The sequence below is a fragment of the Pithys albifrons genome, chromosome 27 (genome assembly GCF_047495875.1).
Source record: "Pithys albifrons albifrons isolate INPA30051 chromosome 27, PitAlb_v1, whole genome shotgun sequence".
Classification (NCBI taxonomy): Eukaryota; Metazoa; Chordata; class Aves; order Passeriformes; family Thamnophilidae; genus Pithys; species Pithys albifrons.
This window is the reverse complement of record NC_092484.1, coordinates 785,867-808,091: the sequence shown is the minus strand read 5'-3', so window position 1 is coordinate 808,091 and position 22,225 is coordinate 785,867. Positions and strand designations below refer to the sequence as shown.

The 22,225-nt window shown below is 43.6% G+C and overlaps 1 protein-coding gene across 5 annotated transcripts in view; it reads left to right on the top strand.

Annotated features, from left to right (window-relative positions):
* Nucleotides 1–13,485, top strand: part of EPS15L1 (epidermal growth factor receptor pathway substrate 15 like 1) — a 52,364-nt gene extending 38,879 nt beyond the window's left edge. For 3 of the 5 annotated variants that reach the window (XM_071577870.1, XM_071577869.1, XM_071577868.1), the window contains 2 exons: nt 3,751–3,956; nt 8,205–13,485. In XM_071577870.1, coding sequence (XP_071433971.1) covers nt 3,751–3,956; nt 8,205–8,351 — 353 coding nt within the window. In that variant the 3' untranslated portion in view covers nt 8,352–13,485. The remainder of the gene's footprint in view (nt 1–3,750; nt 3,957–8,204) is intronic. The other 2 variants (XM_071577871.1, XM_071577872.1) reach the window with 2 other exon arrangements.
* Nucleotides 13,486–22,225: the final 8,740 nt, after the last annotated feature.

Here is a 22,225-nt window from a genome sequence, read left to right as displayed (position 1 = left end):
AGTATTAGAATTTTAGGTTCAACTGGTGACTTTTTAATGTGGTTTGGGTGTTTTGGATTTACGTTCTAGAAATACTGGACCCAAATTCTTTACCCACTAAACCTGAGAATACAAAAATCTTTGTGTGTTGAGGTGTGCACTTACTGCACTGGGAAAGGAACACTTGATGTCAGCCAGCAGAGATGCCAGAAAGATAATTCTGGTGTCATTATTACTAATTTGTGGGTAATAAATGAATAAACTTGAACTTCTAACGGAATCAAAGAAACTTCTGCCAGGCCTCAGAACCATTTGTGTGTAAAACAAACTGTAGTAACGTACAAAAGGCAGTGAAAGGGTTTGGATTTGGGGGTTGGACTCTCCTGAGTGATGGGTTGGTGTGTTGAGCTTTGGTGCTGCCCTTAAAATTGCTCTGCAAAAAATACACTCCATTGTATAAGGATTTCCATCTTTCACTTTTTCTCCAAAATAACAAAATTATTGCCCTATTCTTTAACATCTGAAAAAAAAAAAATGACACTCAGGGTGTAAAATGAAATTTGTCAACATTATTAGCACTATTTCTTGTAACATGGTGACATTTCCTCTACAGCCAAGTCGTTCTTTGTGATGGTTTGTGAAGATGAAGCACAAGAAACCCCAGTGCTCTTGTGCAGGTTCAAAACCACCAGAGCCTTTGTGCAAGAACCTTAAACAGGCCACCCAGAAAAACCAGCTTTGCTGAACAAATACATTGCAAACCCAGAGCTTGTGTTAACAGTCACCAATTCCACAAAGTGGTTTCGGTAGCAGGAGGTTTAACCTAAGACAAGGCTGGCTGAAAATGGGTTGGATTTGCCTCTCACTCCCAACTGGCTGGGGGGCAACACAGGATGGAGGATATGAGAGAGAATTTTCCTGCTGGTAACTGGCAACAGAGGAAGGAGGAAAAGTGTGGAGGGCTCTTCTTTTGTCTTGGCCTTAAATTAGAAATGCAGATGCTTTAATTCTCTTGTAATTCTCCTAGTCCAGGTTGGACAGGGCTTGGAGCAACCTGGTTTAGTGGAAGGTGTCTCTGCCCATGGCAAGGGGTGGAACTGGATGAGCTCCCATGGCCTGTGTTGGTAGGAAAGGCAGGTTGAGGAGAAGGTGGGTCTGTGCTTGTGAGAAGAGCAAATGTTGCTGGAATTTCCTCTGTATTGGGTCACTTGGCTCCATAAAGGACAAATCACTGCCTTGACCTGCCTCTCTTTAGAAGTCCCACATGTGGTTGCTGCCCTGGGGATCTGTATGTTCCTGTCAGATGTGTTACCCAGGATGGAGAATGTTCTGAAACCGTACTGGGGGAAGCTTTGAGAGCTCCTCCAGCTAAAACAGTGTGGTTTCTAGAAACAGTTTCTCAAACCTCATGGACATGATGATGAAATGAAGTTCCATTCCCTGGGCAGTCTGGAGTATCCTTAAGCTTTCAAAATGTTGTAGATTGTCTAATGTGAATCTCTCTTGGTCCAGTCTAAACCCATTTGCCTTTTTCCTGATGGCAGATTTGCCTCCAAGATGATCAGGTTGCCCTTGAACACTCTCATAACTAAACAAATCCAGTTCTGTTTCCTGCTGCTCGTGCCTTGTTTTCCATGTCTCTGTGTGCTTGTTCAGCTGGGGCCTGCCTTGCTTCCCCCTTTCACAGAATCATAGAATGGATTGGAAAAGCCCTCTGAGATCATCAAGTCCAACCCTTGGTCCAACTCCAGTCCCTTTACCAGATCATGGCACTCAGTGCCACGGCCAAGCTCAGGTTAAAAACCTCCAGGGATGGGGAATCCACCCCCTCTCTGGGCAGCCCATTCCAATCCCTGAGCACTCTCTCTGGGAAGAATTTCTTTCTGATCTCCAACTTCAATTTCCCCTGGCAGAGCTTGAGCCCCCCTTGTCCTATTGCTGAGTGCCTGGGAGAAGAGACCAACCCCCACCTGGCCAGAACTTCCCTTCAGGCAGTTCCAGACAGTGCTGAGGTCACCTCTGAGCCTCCTCTTCTCCAGGCTGAACACCCCCAGCTCCCTCAGCCTCTCCCCACAGCACTTGTGCTCCAGTCCCTTCTCCAGCCTCGTTGCTCTTCTCTTCTCTTCTCACTTGGGTTGGAAGAGACCCCTGAGATCATCAAATCCAACCCTTGATCCAACCCCACTGGGATCACTCTGGCACTCCGTGCCCTGGGCTGGTGATCACAGTGGGGTTGGATCAAGACATGGTGGATTCTCACTCAGTGCCACATCCATAGAATCATAGAATGGATTGGGTTGGAAAAGACCTCTGAGATCATCAAGTCCAACCCTTGGTCCAACTCCAGTCCCTTTACCAGATCATGGCACTCAGTGCCACGGCCAAGCTCAGGTTAAAAACCTCCAGGGATGGGGAATCCACCCCCTCTCTGGGCAGCCCATTCCAATCCCTGAGCACTCTCTCTGCAAAGAATTTCTTTCTGCTCTCCAACTTCATTTTCCCCTGGCAGAGCTTGAGCCCCCCTTGTCCTATTGCTGAGTGCCTGGGAGAAGAGACCAACCCCCACCTGGCCAGAACTTCCCTCCAGGTTGTTGTAGACAGGGATGTTTCTTTGCTCTATTTCTCTTTGATAAATGAGGATTTCCCAGAGTTGAGCAAATATTCTGAAGTTCCTGAGCAACTACCAAAGTACCTTTTAGAAGCTCCCAGGCTGTGGCTCAGACGTGCCAAGTACACCTGAAATTTGGGGGTTGACTCCATTTCCCTCTGCTTTCCCAGTATGTGTATCCTGATGGGAATGAATTATAATATTCCTATTAAATTGTACTTCAAAAAATTGGATATTTCACACCAGATAAGTTTATTAATGCAAATAATGTTTGTAATTCAGGTTGTTACACAGGAAGTTGTAAATGTTTAAGAATGTTTCCAGATTTTCCTTTATCAAGTACACATTGTAATCAGGAGTGTTCAACCCAGGAGGATTTTCCCTGGAATCTGGGGGTGTATTTGTGAGGAGAGTCTTGGAAAAAAAATACATTTATCTGTTTAGTTATTTGACCTCACAAAATAGCACTTTAGGCAAGGGGAATTAAAAATTAACCATTGATGCTTTAATTGCATGAAAGAAAATGCACATAAATCATTATATTACACAGTAATTTCTGTGATTCAATTTGGTTTTGGGGTGGAGTAAAAGAACAATCAGTCACCTACAAAAGGTGGGTTGCAGAACAAGCACCCCAGAACAAGGTGATTTCTTAATCAGTTTCTTTTTCCTTGTACAAAAGTGGTGGTGAGAAGGACAAACCAGTCCCAGGCATTCTGAAAAGTCACAGCTAAGTTACTATTTACTCCTATTTGTCATGATTTATCTTCAGTGCTACATGTTATGCATTTTGCCTTTTATTTAATCCCAAACTTGAACTTGAAATACCCCTAATCTGGAAAAATCAAAGTCCTACTTGTCAAATTCTTTGCACCAAATGCCTTTATATTGTGTTTTATAATTTCAAATCTTGAAGGTATTAATATTTTCCTATGTAGAAGACAATAAATCCCATTTAAATCAAACAACTGCTTGAGATTATTTGCACTGAGGAATGAGTACCATTATATTTGGTTACATTTCCACCCCAGGGAGGATGGATGATGCTAAAGTGTATCAGCAGTTTCCTATTTCAGGGCTTTGCATTGTCCATGGTAAGTAACTTCTCTTTTTCTCCTTTTGTTTTGTTTTTTGTTTTGTTTTTTTTTTCCTAAACTTTCCAGGTAAAAGCACTCCTGTCAGCCACCTTGGGCCTGCAGATTTTCCCAAGCCCCATGATCCATTCCAGCCATTTGGGGCTGACAGCAGTGACCTGTTTCAAAGTAAAAAGGGGTTTGGGGACCCATTTAGTGGAAAAGATCCATTTGCTCCCTCCTCTACAAGTAAAACTTCTAAAGACTCTTCCTTGGGGTTTGCAGACTTCAGCTCTGTAAGTTAAATTCCTTGTCTCAGCAAACCACTTTCTGCTCTGCTTGCAGCAAAATCTGTTGGGTTTTTGTTCTACCTGCCAACTCCTGTTCCTTGGCTTCTGTCTCTCAGTACCTTCCTGCTGTCCTCGTTGGTTTTGTATTAATATTTCTGTAATAAAAAGGCATTATTTCAATAAAAGAGAAGTTTCATACTAAATTTCCAAGGGTTGACTTGCATTTAAGTTATTTTAGCACAGTGTGCCTTCACTCTCAGATTCTCTGTAGCAGAACTTGTGTGTTGATTTTGTTGCATGGAGGATATTTTGTGAACTGATTTTTGGGAGCCAGTGATGTAAAGATTTTAAAAAGCAATTGTTGAGAACATTTCTACAGCAATTTCACCATATTGTGAGAAGCAAATCCTTAAAGAGAAAGTTTCCATAAAGCTTTTCTGCCTGTCTGTGGGAAAGGTTCTGACAATCCTGTCACAACGTTTGCTGTGTGTGGTGGAATGTGGTCCAAAAGAGACAGACCAGACAGAGATTGAAAACTTCAGCTGTTGAATTTTGTTCCTGTTACTGATATTGTAGAAAAACCCTCGTTAGACAAAGCTAAAAACAAAATTATTGTGTTACAACCAAGATAGAAAGGTCCACCCTGCACTCCCAAAGAAAGTCCCAGAAGGTTTGAAAGCAAAGCCAGGGACCCATTCATTGAAAATACCAGTGTTAGTAAAGCCTGGCTTTGGGTTTAGTGCTGGACTTGGGAGCCATTCCTGGCTCCTGTTGCTGCCAGGAGTGGATGGACCTGCTCCCTCCACAGCCTCAGCTCCTCCCTCCTCCCCTGCTTTGTTCTCTCATGTAGTAAAATCCCCAATTTATTCTGCCCCTCAGCTCTGCTGGACACAGCTCAGGGTTCAACACTTGAAGCTGAATCTTCCAGGTTGTTTCTTTTAGTGCTTGTTGTTTTTCCCCCCTAGTTATTTACTATTAAATGTGTATCACTTTGCTATTGTCAGTCGAGGTCATTTGTGCAGACTTTAGTTGGGCCTCAGGGCTTTAATTCCTCTCTTTGGTGATGTCCAAGTTGAAGGTTTTCTGTATGTTTGACCACAGCTGGTCCAGCCCGTTGGATTTGCACAGTTCAATTCTGATTGTAAACAAACTGGTGACATTCTTAATAAAAACAAGACACAAAACTTGCTCTATCTGAAATTTCTTCAACAACCCCTTCATTTCTTCCAGACAAAGGATGGAATGGAATGACTGTTCCCCAATTATTGCCACTTGCTTTGCATTTCTGAAGTTCTAAAATTCTGGGTTTGCTCTGGGTCATTGTGGCGAGTTGATCAACCAAAATCTCTGATCCCCCTCCCGTGGGTGTTTGAGGGTTTTCAGCTGAGAAAAGAAGGAGAAATCAGGAAAAATGAGATCCTGAGCAGTGGCCACTCAGTAATTCCTGTTAAGTGGCATTTCATCAAATGAAATAAATTTTTTAATCACTTTTGTGAATCGATTCTGTCCTGCTGTAACCAAAAAAAAATGAATGAATTTGGCTGAAAATTCAGAGACTTGATCCTTGTTCTCTTCAGTTTGTGGGTTTTTTCCTTGCCTGTAACACAATTAATTCTGCTCCTTCTGTGTGAAATTTTCAATGTTGGAAACATTGAGAATTTTTGAGTTTCTCTTTGCCTTGTGGTTGGGAAATTTTATTCACAATGGAAATGAAAATGGCTTTTACTTACAGAAGGTTTTTTTGGCTCATTAATTATGTAGGACTGAACAGTCAAATTACCCAATTCTTAATTGAACTCGTTGGCTCTTGCAAAGAAAGAACATGAAAACCTTCACTGGATTTTAGGAGCACTCTGTGAAAATTGGCTTTTTTTTTTTGAGACATTTGCAAGTTGCTGCACCCACAGTTTATTCCTAATGTTGTTGCTGGCATTAAATATGATGGTTTGAAACAAAACTGAGTCTTTTGGTAGCTCAGATTTCAGATGTTTCAAGGTTCCAGCTGCAGTTTATAGAACAACAAGTAAAGGCACCTTTTGTGTTCAAATTTCCAAGGAACTGAACACTTAGGGCTAAACTTTTTCTCCCAATACAAGCTGGCAATTCAGTAAACACAATTTTTGTGATTTGATTGATCTCTTGGTTTCCTCATTTATGCCTTGGGGCTGACTGTGCTTCTGAAAAAAAAGCAAAAAAAAAAGAGGTTTTTAATGAAATTCCACGTGATACACATTTATAGACTTCTTGAAACCTGGACATGCACACAAAAATGTTATTAAATGACCTGTAAATGATGGTTTTTTTAGCCAATCAGTGGCATTAATGAACTGCTCTACCCAAAGGTCAGAGTTATCTGTGAAATTTTCCTCTTGTAGGCCCCTCCAGATTCATTTCCAATGAATCCCTTGACTGTTTTTCCTGTTATTTTTTTTTTCACCCAGCACTTTGAACCACAAAAATATAACTTGTGTCCCATAAACAAGTTATAATTGGGGCTCTCTTTGGAAACCTTTTCCTAGGATGGAAGATTTAGGAATAAAACTTGTTTTTCAATGTGAAAAAAACACCCCAAATAGTTTGACCAAAACTTCTTATATTTCTGAAAGTAACAACTGTTCATTCTCCATCTGAGCTTAAGGATCTGCCTGAACTCTTGGAATAAGGACAGAATTCCTCTTTCATTTCCCATCTTTACCCTGAAAAAAAAATCTATTTAAAATGTTAGTAAGCTTTTCAATCTTACCTGTCAGCTGACATTAATTAAATGATAAATGAGAGTAGATTTTCTTTGTTTTAAAAGGAAAAATATCAAAATCTGTGACACTTTTATTGCATTGAATGCAAAAGTCCTCATCTAAATTTTGATGGTGATGAAAGCAAAGGTGTTAAATGAAAAGAAGTGATTTTTTTTTGGCATGAAATCGTCTGAAAAATCATATTGAGAGAAATAAAATCAGGAAAGATGAGCATAATTTAATTAAATTAGGAATACAGCAGAATTGGGCTTGGGTTGGAACAAATTATATAAAAATATATATAATTATATAAAAATTTATATAAAAATATATATATTTATATAAAAATACATTAAAAAAAAGAAAATTACAGATACAATGCAGGATGGAGGCAGCAGGGGTGGGGCCATGACATGGTGGATTTGCAGCTGGAAGTTCAATTTTTCATCCTCAGTTCAATATTTCAGGTGTGGCTGTGCCAGTCCCTGGTGGCACCATGGACTGTCCTGGCCCACAGGGAATTTTGACCCTCTACATCCAGCTGAAAAAAAAAAAAACAACCAAAAAACCACCCAAATAATATGTTTTCCTGCACAAAAAAAAAAAAAACAAAAAAAAAAAAGCCAGCCCAGAGCAGGTTTTAGAAGTGGGTTCAATGCAAACATTTGCATGCAGCTGTTCCCATCATCCCTCTCAGCAACTGCTAAAATTAAACACAAGCAGATTATGTTTGAGCTTAAAATTGTTGTGATTTCAGTAAAATAACTGGAGATTTTGTGCAAGAGAAGCTCAAACAAGCAAAGTTTTGCATCTTTCAGTGGTAAATGCTGGGATGTAATTTTGGATGAGTTTGGCTGCTCTGGGTTTCAGTGTGTTTTGAGGAGCCCAAACAGGCTTAGGAGCTGTTCCAAAGTGGGATGTGCCCTTAGTGTTCTCTGCTGAAAGGAATTGGATTCTCCCACATTAGTTCTTGCTGGAAAAACTCTGTGTGTAATTTATGAACAGTAACAGAAGCACTTTCTGTAACTTGATTTGGTGATGGAACTTCCCACATGGCAAAATCACTGTTCAGACCCCTCACCCCCAGCAGGAACTGCCCCAAGGAAACCCTCCAGAGGAGTCACACAAGAGGAAAATAACTCTTGTTTTTTGCCAGCTATTTCATGTTCTTAAAAATGCCTGTAAGTTGCTGTGCTCCCAAAGCACTAACTTTGCTTTTTCTGTGTTTGTGGAGTTTTTGTTTGGCTCCAGTGGCTGTTTTCAGACCCACCTGAGCCATGGATAGAGGGATGTGCAGCCCAGAAGGGTTTGCTTCCTCGGGGGAGGCGGAAGAAATTAAGGAAATAAATTAAAGTGAGGAAATCAGTGAGTGAATTTTTATCTTAATCCAGAAGAACTGCCCTAAAACAACTCGGTGTGCTTGACCCCCCTTGTATTTAATGAGTGGGTTTTTTTTCATGTCATTTTCCTCGAGCTGGTTGGTAAATTGATGAATTTCTTTTCCATTTTCCTTTTGTAGTTTGGCAATGAGGAGCAGCAACTGGCCTGGGCCAAGAGGGAGAGTGAGAAGGCAGAGCAGGAGAGACTGGCACGGCTACGGAGACAGGAACAAGAAGACCTTGAGTTGGCCATTGCCCTCAGCAAGGCTGACATGCCCAACTCCTAAAGAGGGGCTGGGGCTCCACCCTGGCCAAGAGAAACCTTGGAAAATTGGGGTAAAAATACTAAACCCTTGGGTTCTGTTGGGGAAATAATTCTACTCACCTTCGGTTCTGAGCAAGACGTGGCTGGTGCCTCCAGCTGGGCAATGTGGGGGCTTCTCAAGGGCATAATGAGCAGGAAATGCTGTATAAGCTGAATTACATGGTCTAGATAAAATTTATTGCTTGTAAGAAATTTAACATGTAATCCTGAGATACTGAAAGTTTCTTCATCTGGAAGGCAAATGTTGCATACAGGAAACTGCAATGTGTGAATCTTTTCTTTTTATGACCTGAATTCCACTGGTGTTTTGAGGCTGCAGGATGGACTTGAAAGAAAATGTCATAGAAAAAGAGAATATTTATAGAATTAGCTTTTTCACATGTTGTGTTTATTTAATAATCAGTTTGTCACCTGCACCATCTGTGTCAAAGCATAAGTTCATTTTTAGATGGTCCCTTTTGATCCAAAAGATGTGGCTTTTAAAAAAGAATCTGGTGGTTTAAATAGGATGGAAACAAACAGTGGATTGTATAAAATGGTACAAATTTGAAGCTTCTTTGAATGAGAAGTTCTAATTTAAACATCCATTTGCATTGAGTTTTATAATTGTATGTGGTAAAAAGGGAGCTCATTCAGCTGTAGTAAATTGGATAAACCATTTGGCAGTTAAATTAGGAAGTAAAATTTGACTTTCTCATAAGCAGGCAGGATTGCAGGGTGGTGATACTTCCATGTGAAATCAGGAAATCAAGCAATGGAAAAGTTACCAAGTTTGAAGAGTGTCCATCCCTACAACCCTTTGTACCCTCATTTCCTCCAACCCAGCAAAGCAGCCCGGGCTGTCCCTCCCTCTGCCTCTTTAATTCCACCACTCTTAGAGGGTTACAGACCTGACTGAGCTGAAATAAGGCCAAGTTGAATCAGTTTTTCTTTGCCAAATCCATATTCCCACAGCAGTTCTGGCAGCACTGGTTGGAGTTGGCTCTAAAATCCACTTTGCAGCAGTTGGGCCAGGCAGGGACAGGTTTTCCATCACTGGCTGCTCCCCCTGGGAAGGGCAACACAGCCATGGCATACAGAAAACAAGGCTGTGAATTATTTACTCACTAAAAATGCCTTTTCTGATCACAGGAATTCCAAACATTCAGTTGTCTTTGCCTTAGACTTTTCTGTCTCACAGGTTAGGGATCTGCCACAACGTTTTTACATGTCCTCAATCTTCTTTCCTGCCCTGTGGGAGTTCAGAGCTCAACTTGCTGGGGTTTTACTGATGCTGCCCTTATCTTACAACATTATCTCTATTTTTTTTTTAGTGTGGTATTCCTTCATCATCTTTAATGCATTTTTGGTTCTCGTGTTCTTGCTTCAGTTGCTTTTATTTTCATACTCCAATCATAGTGCCTGTTCAGTGGGTGAAAACAATCCCTCCCTCTTTTGTTGTGTCTGCCTTACCCTGGATGCTTTCCTGACACAGAGACAAGAATCAGTTTGGATCATTTGAAGCATCTTGGTCGTTTTCAGCTCTGAAATGTAGCCAAGATTTGGCATTTGTGGTCTCAGGTTTTGGGGTGTGTGTGAGTGTGCAAACACAGCCAGCTGTGTTTGGGATGTTGTTTTTAGGAGTCACAATCCCTGGTTGATTTGTGTCTCCTGTGCTAATGGTACTACAAATAATGTGAATCTGTAACTCTCCTCAGAAGGGGAGAAGATGCATTTCTGATACCAAACCCAACCATATAATCATCTTTAATCCTGTCCTTTAATGACCCCTTTGGGATGCAGTATAGAATCACAGGATCATAGAATGGATTGGGTTGGAAAAGACCTCCAAGATCATCGAGTCCAACCCTTGGTCCAACTCAACAGTAGTAGCTATTTCTAATTTTACAGAATCTGATTTTAAATCCCTTCCCATTGTGGTAATTTTTCTCTAAAATATATAGGATTAAATGATCAAACATGCTAAAAAGTCAAAAAAGTTCTCTTTTCTGTTGGTGTACAGGACTGGAAGTCCCTGAGAGCAAACTCAGCTCTGTTTGTAAGGAACAGGAGCCAAAAAGAGCAATTTTCAAAAGCAAAGTGGCTGTTGGATTTCCAGGGCAGTTGAACTGTCCTTGTGTAAGATTCTCCTTTTCCCTTGGGCCTGAGTCCTTGTGGGGTCTGTTCTGGTACAACCAAACCCCCTCATGTTGGTGCCATTTGAGAAGGGAAACCCCTCCTGGCCCTGCTGGACCGAGGGGTGACTGAGCAGCTGATTTTCAGAGTTAGGCACCATAACAAGACTTTCTGCAGCTTTGTCAGGCCTCTAAAATACTCTAATTTATAATTCTTCTAAGGCAATGAGTTGATGTTTTCATGATGTTCATCAGGAAGGCAGAGATGTGAATTAATCCAGAATTCCATGCAGTGTTAGGGCTCATTTCCTATTTTCTTACTGACTTTTCTCTATATTTTCTTGGACAGTAACTGCAGATCAAGGAATAAGGACAGGACATGTTCTCTATGCACAGTGTGATAGTTTTAGGAGTCTCAAGTTCACCAAAACACTCTTGACTAAAAATGTTGGCACTGCAGTAGAAGAAAACGTGGCTGTGATTTCTCCCCTTTGTATTTTCCACATAAAAGGGATGATTCCCCTGTGCTGTGACTCAGTGTTTGTACAAAACCTGCACTTGTTCTTGAAGACAAAACTTTAGTGCAAGACAAGGATCTTCTTCCTCCAGAACAGTGACATTTAAAGCACAACCAGACCTGTTGGTGTTTAGGCAGAAAAAAAATATGTACAGTGCAAGAGCTGGAAACTGAGAGTATTCCCAGTGCTTATACAGTGTACAGTGAGACCCACATTATCTCTGTGTGTGTATATATTATATATAATATAGTGTATTGTATAATGTAATAATAGTGTGTGTATATACTCCACATCTCCACATGCTCTGTCCAGTATAGAGTTTCTTGTGTTGTACATAAAATGTGTATATACAATGAATATGTAGAATATGCAGATATATTCTATGTCTTAAAATCATGTGTGTGTGTAGATTCTGTAACCAGAGGTGGGGACAGAGATGGAGTTTGTACAGAAACACAGATTAGCTCGTGGCTCTGAGGTTATCAAAGTTCTGGTGAAAGAAAAAAAAAAACAAAACAGGAGAAATTACTTCTAATCAGTTTGTTTCAAGATTTCTTTTGTTGGCATGAAAAGCTGTTTATTAGCTGTGCCAAGTGTAAGAGAAACCTGGAGGAAAGTAGGAATCATCTACACTGGATGTGGTTTCACATTCTTTGGAGGTTTTAAAGTGTCTTCTGGAATGTGGGCTCAGCTGCTGATCTTGCATGTGATGGTCTTGTCATCTTTTCTGTTTTCCCTGGACTGAGGCACTGGGTTTTCTCCTCCATTTGCTTGTGGTTTCACTTCTCTTTTTTCTCTTTTTTTTTTCCTTTTTAAAGAAGTGTTTTTAGGAGTTGTTCCTGTACACACACCACACAAACAGTCACAGGCAGAGGTGGAAAACACGTTTTTCTCGTGTCATTCCAGTTGAGTTGGTTGCACATAATTGTCCTCTGGATTCCAGCTCTGTTGTTCTTCCTCAAGTTCCACCTCAGCTTTTACTTCAGGAAGAATTACCCTTTGATTTGAGCAAAGAGTGGAGGTGGTTCTCCTTTCTAACTCAGACAAATTATTGCTCTGGGGTTCCTTGAGCAATCACCAAGAGTTTGGCAGATTTTATGGTGCCACACGTTGGTTTGGATGGAATCTCATCCCTGGGCTGACTCCTGGAGTGCAGAGGACTCTGAGGCCCAGCAGTTCAACAGCACAGACAGACAATTCCTCACGTAGGACACAAGTACTGAATCCCCAGGGTCCCTCAGACCTGTGTGCTCCCATTTCCCTCCACTGTTTTCCCTCAGTCCCCTCCCAAGTGTCTCATTGTAAAACCTCCCAGTCATCCTGCAATAGAAACAGCCTCATAAAAGTTGTATTTCCACAGTGATGCTGGAGGAAAGATTTTTATACAGGCAAATTTTGCCTCCTGGAACCTCTGCCCTGTGATGGCCACCAGCCCTTCCTGGATTTTCTTCCATCTGCTGTGCTCTCAAAGTGTAGGAAATTCCAAACTGTGTCTGTGTAACCCTTTGTTTGTTTGTTTGTTTGTTTGAATTCCTGTCTGTGAAATCTGTTGGCAGAAATTGTGTAGAAGTTATTTTATCATCTTATGCTCAATGATAATGCACTTTTCTTGGATTCTCCTTATAATCCTTTTGGGGTTACTATTTCTTCTTTAGTGTTTCTCCATTGAGAAGAATATTCTGTAGAGCCACGGCCCAAGGTGTTTTGGTCCAAGGAGAATTGTTGCTTTCCCTCATGTAAGGATTTGATTTCTCCTTTCTCCTGCATTTTATTCCTCCCTGTCAGGAATTTCATTTCTGTTTAATCCTTATTTAGAGCTGGAACTCTATTGAAGTGAATTGATCTGTGCTATTAATGATCTGCTTCAATTACCTTCCTCCACTGGTGGAACAGCCAAGTTTTTGGGGTGTGTCAACCATTGCATCTCTTTAGACTTCAGAACAGCCTTTTTTTTTCCTAGAAAGGAATTTTGCTTGAAGTGTGGTGGAATCACAGATTTATTTTTAGAGTAAATATGTTAACTGTTATTCACTGGCACACCTTTTTGATCAGTTGGTATATTGCTCTTTTTACTTGGAAGTTTTATAAATAAAGGCTAATTTGTTATAAAATGGAATTTTCATTTTTCCAACTGCCTTCCCCTTTTAAGTTTCACTTCCAAAGGAAAACTCCCAGTGACTGTGGCTTCTCCTGCTGTTGCCATTCCAGAGTCCTCTTCTGATGTCCCTTTTAATACTCTCCAGTCTGACCTAAAAAAGGTGGAAACACAAAGTGGAAGCTGCAATGTTGACCTAAATTTGACTAATATCTCCAAATATGTACATTGTTGTAGTTATATTTATCTTTCAAATATCATAACAAATTGAAAGGTCTTTTAATTTTAACCCATCTCATGTGTTTATTGTTTAATATAATAGGAGAAATGTTATTGTTTAATATAATAAATGAAAAGTTACTTTTTGGAGCTCTGAGACTTCAGCAATCATTCTTTACCCTTTTTTTTATCCACAGTTCCACAAGTTTTTGTGTCACATTTGTGAATCTTTCTTTGAACAACCACTGGATTCTCTGCACTATTTTTTTTTCTGCCCTCTGTGCTGTTTTCCCTCCTGCCCTTCCCTTCTCTCCCCTGTCCTGGCCAGGTGTTGGCTGAGCAACCAGGCACAAAATGCACAAAATGGAGCAGTTTGTGTGTGGCAATGCTGAATATTCAGCAAATTTACACTGGGAGGGGTTGGAGGGACCCCCATGGCCAAGCACAACCCAACACACCCCCTGTCAGAGCCTTCCATGCTGCTCACTTGGCTCCCTCTGCTCCGAGTGTTGCCTGATCTGCTCCTGCACTGGGCGAGGGCAGCAGCAGCTTTGCTGTTTGCAGCAGGTTCCCATCCCAAGGCAGGTTTGTCTCCAGGAATATTTTTGGGGTGTTGACATTCCAGAGCCAGGATTTGGCTGCGTGTGTCACACACAGGCAGTTCCTGACTCAGCTCCCTCTGTCCTGTCGTGCTCCTCATCTCTGATAAAATCATGGCCCATCTTAATGCTCCCACTCAGATTTCTGAGTCTGACACACACAACATTCCCACTTAGGCTTTCCCAAATACTCCCCTAATCCACCTTGTCCATGCTTAGTCCCAAAGGACCCCCTGTACCCACCATGGTCTGAGAGCCTCTTCATTGAGAATGGAATCACAGAATCCTAGAATGGATTGGGTTGGAAAAGCCCTCCGAGATCATCAAGTCCAACCCTTGATCCAACCCCACTGTGATCACCAGCCCAGGGCACTCCGTGCCCTGGGCTGGTGATCACAGTAGGGTTGGATCAAGACATGGTGGACCCTCACTCAGTGCCACATCCATAGAATCATAGAATGGATTGGGTTGGAAAAGACCTCCGAGATCATCAAGTCCAACCCTTGGTCCAACTCCAGTCCCTTTACCAGATCATGGCACTCAGTGCCACGGCCAAGCTCAGGTTAAAAACCTCCAGGGATGGGGAATCCACCCCCTCTCTGGGCAGCCCATTCCAATCCCTGAGCACTCTCTCTGCAAAGGATTTCTTTCTGATCTCCAACTTCAATTTCCCCTGGCAGAGCTTGAGCCCCCCTTGTCCTATTGCTGAGTGCCTGGGAGAAGAGACCAACCCCCAGCTGGCCAGAACTTCCCTTCAGGCAGTTCCAGACAGTGCTGAGGTCACCTCTGAGCCTCCTCTTCTCCAGGCTGAACACCCCCAGCTCCCTCAGCCTCTCCCCACAGCACTTGTGCTCCAGTCCCTTCTCCAGCCTCGTTGCTTCTGCATCCTGGGCAGGAAAAACCTTTACAAATGAACTTTGGACATGAAGTCTCTCCAAGCTCCAAGCCCAGCTGTTAAACTCAACTCTACCATTTGTTGACTGTACCTAAATATGCCCCAAGCCCAGCTCTCCCCATGGAATGCTGAGCTCCCAGAGCCATCACTGCAGTCCCTGGGCTGGAATTGCCACCAGGTTTATCTTAGGAATTGCTGAGCTCTCGTCTGCTGTAGGTGACTATCAGTGCAGCCACTCCAAGTACCTTTTCCCTCCTGTCTGGTTGGCATTTTTTTTAATGTAATGACCACAATTAAAACATTTTTATTGGTGCTGATGCAGCGTCTCTTGCAATTCCTGGAGCCTTCCTTATTGAGGAGATACTGTAACACTCTACCAACAGCAAACATAATATATTCCTGCTGTTTTACTTCCCATAAATGTCCCTGATCACAGTTTGCAGAATGACAAAGCCCTGTGCTGCCTGCCCACCCCTCTCACCCACAGGAAGGACACCCCAGCTTCCTATGGCCCTTATTTTGCAGTATAGCACAAATCATTAAGATATCAAACCCACTTACACTCAGCATGGGCTGTAAAAAAGTGGGTGTTGGGATTTGAGGATATTTTTATGTGTGTGTTTTGTGTTTAAACCTCAGGCTCAGGAGCTTCTCAATATATTAAATGCCACAAGGCATCGTGTCCAATGTGATATTCCAGGTATTTCCTGATGACATAATGATAAGTCAGAATTCCAGGAATGCTCTGAGATGCAAGAAATGCAAAAGTAAAAGTGATTTAAAGAGATACCCCATCTAATTATAAACCTCTACCAGGTAAGTTCACCTGCACTTTCTGTGTTGCTGAATTTGTGCTCACCAAAAAGGACAGAAAGCTTCTGGTTTGGTGTTATGGGTTTGGTCAGATGGGCCTGTCAAACCATTACATTTGGTAAAGTGAATTATAATGGGAGCAGGTAAATAAGCAGGTAACAAATGCTAAGGATGGTTACAGAGCAATGAAAACTTCACTGCTCCTGCTCTCTCTGTGCTCAGAAAGGGGATTTTGGTAGAGTTAATCCCTCTTCATTCTATAAAGCTTTTGACTCCTTTTTTGTGTCTGCATTAAATAGTGTAAGATCAAATAATTGTGGCTGAGAAGTCAGACCTCAAAAGATTAAATCAAACAGACTTTCTGCCTAACAGGTTTAGGATGAGTCCCTGTGTCCTCTGGGTGCTGCAAGGGGAGGGTGCTGGTTTATGGCAGGGGCTGTTCCCAGTCTTGGCTGACATGAATGGGGTTCATGGCATCAAACCATGTGGAGCTTTAAGGAGTCTCTGGGAATCAGGAAGCTGAGCCAGTTACCCCCAGGCCCTGTAAACTGAGCATGGCCTTGTGCTTTAGGTTATGGATATTTGGGTTGTAAATCCATTCCCTGTTCTCCAAATCAATGGGAGTCGTGTTTGTGCTGAGTGCTGGGCCATGGGCACAGAAGCTGCTGCAGTGCCGGAATTCAGGAGCTCTGACTGCTCCACTCGTGGCACCAGGACGTGCTCTGGGCAGGTGGCACCTGTGGCACACCCAGCTGAGAGCAGCTCCTTCAGGGACACGCAGGAATGTTTAGGTTTGTTGATGCCACCGAGTAGATTTCACATGGCAGCAACAGGGACATCTTTCTCTCTGTGAAATTACATGGGCTTTGGATTGAATTTTCCTCCCTGTGTTTCGCTCCAGCACTGCTGGTTGCCATGGCAATGGCTACATGACTTTGTTGTAGTTGTTCTATTTAAATATAGCAAAAGAAATTGCTAGAGCTTGGGATTCTGGTTTCAAAAATTCAATTTAAGCAAAGCCTAACAGCTACTCTGTGTTAGAGGTGCACAAAATAGCTTTAGAAACCACAGAGCTTCTACCACAGAAAACCACAGAACCACACCATCCTATAATTTGAAGAGTGGACAAACTTTTTTTGGCACTTCTTGGGGATGGAGGACTGAAGTTTAGAGCCAGTCAATGTTTTCAGGCAGTTTGTAAACGACTGTGAGTAACCAAGGGCTCCCAGGGGCTGAAATGCCCTGTCCATCCATGAACCACGGGCAGCACTGAAGCTTAACTGCCCAGTCCTGATCAGCTGCAAAAATAAATCTAAAATGAACTTCCAGAAAAGCCAGAGGGTTTCTAGTCCAGCCTTCCACTTTAGGGTTGTTGAAAAAATGGGATTTGCAAGTGACCTGCCCACTGCCTTGTAGGGCGCTGGGCTGATCCAGGGTGCTGGGGTGGTGCTGGGCTGTGCCAGGGTGCTGAGCTGATCCAGGGTGCTGGGGAGGTGCTGGGCTGTTCCAGGGTGCTCAGGTGGTGCTGGGCTGTGCCAGGGTGCTGAGCTGATCCAGGGTGCTGGGGAGGTGCTGGGCTGTTCCAGGGTGCTCAGGTGGTGCTGGACTGTGCCAGGGTGCTGGGGGGGTGCTGGGCTGTTCCAGGGTGCTCAGGTGGTGCTGGGCTGTGCCAGGGTGCTGGAGGGGTGCTGGGCTGATCCAGGGTGCTGGGGAGGTGCTGGACTGTGCCAGGGTGCTGGGGGGGTGCTGGGCTGTTCCAGGGTGCTCAGGTGGTGCTGGACTGTGCCAGGGTGCTGGGGGGTTGCTGAGCTGTGCCAGGGTGCTGGGGTGGTGCTGGGCTGTTCCAGGGTGCTCAGGTGGTGCTGGGCTGTGCCAGGGTGCTGGGGTGGTGCTGGGCTGTGCCAGGGTGCTGGGGGGGTGCTGAGCTGTGCCAGGGTGCTGGGGTGGTGCTGGGCTGTGCCAGGGTGCTGGGGTGGTGCTGGGCTGTACTGGTTGTGCTCAGGGCTCTGTGTCACCCTCGAGAGCTGAAGGGACTGAGTGACTATGAAGTCATCACAGCGACAGAACCCGACGCTGCTCGGGCTGTTTCGGGGTCACAGAACCGGCGCTGCTCGGGCTGTCTCAGGGTCACAGAACCCGGCAATGCTCGGGCTGTCTCAGGTTCACAGAACCCGGAGCTGCGCGGGCTGTCTCAGGGTCACAGAACCGGCGCTGCTCGGGCTGTCTCAGGGTCACAGAACCGGCGCTGCTCGGGCTGTCTCAGGGTCACAGAACCCGGCAATGCTCGGGCTGTCTCAGGTTCACAGAACCCGGAGCTGCGCGGGCTGTCTCAGGGTCACAGAACCCGGCAATGCTCGGGCTGTCTCAGGGTCACAGAACCCGGCAATGCTCGGGCTGTTTCGGGGTCACAGAACCGGCGCTGCTCGGGTTGTTTTGGGGTTACAGAACCCGGCAATGCTCGGGCTGTTTTGGGGTCACAGAACCCGGCAATGCTCGGGCTGTTTTGGGGTCACAGAACCCGGAGCTGCTCGGGCTGTTTCAGGGTCACAGAACCCGGCAATGCTCGGGCTGTCTCAGGGTCACAGAACCGGCGCTGCTCGGGCTGTCTCAGGGTCACAGAACCGGCGCTGCTCGGGCTGTCTCAGGGTCACAGAACCCGGCAATGCTCGGGCTGTCTCAGGTTCACAGAACCCGGAGCTGCGCGGGCTGTCTCAGGGTCACAGAACCCGGCAATGCTCGGGCTGTCTCAGGGTCACAGAACCCGGCAATGCTCGGGCTGTCTCAGGGTCACAGAACCGGCGCTGCTCGGGCTGTCTCAGGGTCACAGAACCGGCGCTGCTCGGGCTGTCTCAGGGTCACAGAACCCGGCAATGCTCGGGCTGTCTCAGGTTCACAGAACCCGGAGCTGCGCGGGCTGTCTCAGGGTCACAGAACCCGGCAATGCTCGGGCTGTCTCGGGGTTACAGAACCCGGCAATGCTCGGGCTGTCTCAGGGTCACAGAACCGGCGCTGCTCGGGCTGTTTTGGGGTCACAGAACCCGGCAATGCTCGGGCTGTTTTGGGGTTACAGAACCCGGCGCTGCTCGGGCTGTCTCAGGGTCACAGAACCGGCGCTGCTCGGGCTGTTTTGGGGTCACAGAACCCGGCAATGCTCGGGCTGTCTCAGGGTCACAGAACCGGCGCTGCTCGGGCTGTCTCGGGGTTGTGTTTCTGCACAGCAGTTCCTGTGCCAGGCAGGTTTCACTGACTCGACTCTCCCAACAGGTGAGACACAAACCGCCCCCAGCAGAGCGATACACAACGCTCTGAAACCCCCTGGGGATAAATCTGTCACCGGGAACTCTGTGCAGGATTTGCTCGTTGCTGCGTTCAAGGTGCTCTATCTAATCTCACCATCTGTCTTGCAACAATAGTGAGCCCATCGCTGTGGTATCTCAGAAGAATCTGTGTGAAAATCTTGTTTACAACGGACTCGACGTTTCCTCCCTTCAGGTTTAACTACAACTTCTGTTGTTTTTCTCCTTTCCCTGTATGTCAAATCAAATCCAGGAGTGCCGCAGTCGCGGTGTCTCGATGCTCCCTGAGAGGCAGGTCGTTAATCAGAACAAAATTACTTAAGAGATAACAACCTGATGGTCTGTTATTAGAAAATGTGGAACCGACCAGGGGAGGGGTGGGAGGTTAATGGAATTACATCGTTGGATGTACCGTTGCAAATAATTAAAGAAAGAATAAAATAATTAAAACAAAGTTACATTACTCATAATGGAATGTGAGAAGAATGAGATCAGCATCTCTTTTTCTGCTTCAAGATGATCTCAAGATTCAAAAACCTGCAGTTTCCTCTGAAGACCACACAGCAATTATCACATGTGCCCTTCCTTTAACAATGACAGTTTCTCATGGCATTTTATTAGTGTTTTGTGCCCCCATCCCTCCCACTTCCAGACCTCTGTGTTTATATATTTTATATTGGTGTTTATATATTTTATATTTGTATTTATATATTTTATATTGATATTTATATCTTTTATATTGATATTTATATATTTTATATTTGTATTTATATATTTTATATTTGTATTTATATATTTTATATTGGTATTTATATATTTTATATTTGTATTTATATATTTTATATTTGTATTTATATATTTAATATTGATATTTATATATTTTATATTGATATTTATATATTTTATATTTGTATTTATATATTTTATATTGATATTTATATATTTTATATTGGTATTTATATATTTTATATTGATATTTATATATTTTCTATTTGTATTTATATATTTTATATTTGTACAGGAGGAGTCTTTGCCCTATTTTCAGTTGAGTCACAAATCTGGAAGCTCAGAGGGCACAACCTGCTCCTCTTTGTCTGTCTCCACCGTTCATCAGCCTTTGAGCATCATCGGGTACCACGGTCTGAGGGATAATTAGAGGTTATCTGAAGACTTTGCAGAGGGCAGGAGCAGACCCAGCAGGGGTATGACCCCACAGCCAGACTGTTCACTGCAGCCAGGGCAGGTTTGGATGCTCCCATGCCCAGGGATTGCAGGAGGAGCTCCCACTGTGCTGGGTGTTGCAGAGGAGCCACACGAGGGTTTTTTTAAGGCTTGGTGACTGCAGTGACATTTCTGTCTGCACAGCCAGGGCAGAACTCTCTGCTCCCTGCTGGGTCTGTGATTGCAGGTGCCTTCCACCCTTGGAATCCCAGAATCCAGAGTGGTTTGGGTTGGAAGGGACCTCAAAACTCAGGCAGTTTCAACCCCCTGCCATGGGCAGGGACACCTCCCACCAGCACAGGTTGCTCCAAGCCCCATCCAGCCTGGTCTTGGACACTCCCAGGGCTGGGGCAGCCACAGCTTCTCTGCCCAACCTGTGCCAGGGCCTGCCCACCTTCCCAGGGAGGAATTCCTTCCCAATATCCCACCTATCCCTTCCCTCTGTCAGTCTGAAGCCATTCCCTGTGTCCTGTCCCTCCATCCCTTGTCCCAAATCCCTCTCCAGCTCTCCTGGAGCCCCTTTTGGCACTGGAAGGGGCTCTCAGGTCTCCTTGGAAGTTTCTCTTCTCAGGAACAGGATTGTCCCACCTTTGTGTCTCTTTTGTGTTACAAAACAGTGAATAGTTTAAGCCTGAACTGCATCCCTGAAACCTGGGAGTGACTAAAACTATTTCTAACTTGTTAGAAAGAACAAGGGGAAAGCTGGGTGAGTATCAATAGATAAAAGTAAGAATTTTAAAAAGATGTTTTCTTAAACACCAAAAGACCTGCTGAAATATGAAGATCTTCAGCTATGGGGAAAGAGAAGGAAATACCTAGAACTGTTGCAACAATGAGTGTGCCAAGTTTAGAACATCTTTAAGTCATCCTCACTTTCTGGAATTAGATTGTGCAATTTTATTTTGCTAGCAAATGAGTTTTTGTTTTAATGAAGAAATGTTAAAGCTCCCTTATAGTTCACTTTGAAAGAGCTGTAAAAGTGAAATGTGGAACTCATTCTTCCATGCCAGTGATTAGGAGTCCAAAAATACATCTGTTCCACATGAACAACTGCAGCCTTTGCTTTCAGAGAACAGCTATATTTGTAGTTACTCTGTTGATCTCATTCTTGTGTATTCTAACATGTCAAGTCAGGAAATATCCCAACCTTGATTAAAATCAAAGTATCCAGATGTTAGGAAAAAAATTGCTGCAATATTAAGCTGAATCTGCTTATTTGATTAACAGTGATTTGTGTCCTACAAGTATCAAGACTCACCACTAAACTGGAGCTGTGAAAACAGAGGATTCCTGTCAGAGTTTCAGGGTAATTGCTCAGATTTACTCCTTGGATTTCTGAGCTCAGGAAGAACTTTTTGGGGTGTTTTGACTCTTGCAGCTCTTTGCTGCTGTTGCAGGATGCAGTTTATTTGTGAATAGTTATCAGAATCTGGATTTCTGCCCGATTTCCTGCCCAAGGTAGTTATTACCTTTCTTAACTCCTGAAATCCAGGAGGGACTACAAGCTGTTAAGTGAATTCAAGGGTTGGGGAATGTGTTATGAAGATATTTTAACCTGTGCTGTGAATTGAGGCTTGAATTCCACTACTGTTCTATTGGAATTCTGCACTGAGCTCTTGAGAACAAGGATAATTTATGTGCAAGGAATGCCTTAAAATAAGCCTCGGTAATTACAAAAATGCAGTGTTTAAATTTATAGTAAAAACCCACACACTGCTGGCAAAACTAGAAGTGCATCTGGAAAACATTAAGGATGCTATTAAAATAGTCTGGCATAAACTAGAAATGAGACTGAAATTGCAGTGTTGCTTCCTTAACCATTTTTAGGAAGCATATTTTGAATACAATCTATTTTACTGTTTGAGTTTTTGACAAAGTTCTGTCTGTGTCTTATTTACCACCGAGAATTAATGACTTACTCTGTTATCTGTTTTAGAAAAATCCATGGCTCAGATTTTTTTTAAGTGTCTTCTTACAGTTGTTGGTGATTTAAAACTAAACCAGGGGGGTTGCTGGTCCAGCAATCAGGGAAAAAGTAACAGGGAGATCTCAAAGGAGAATAAAAA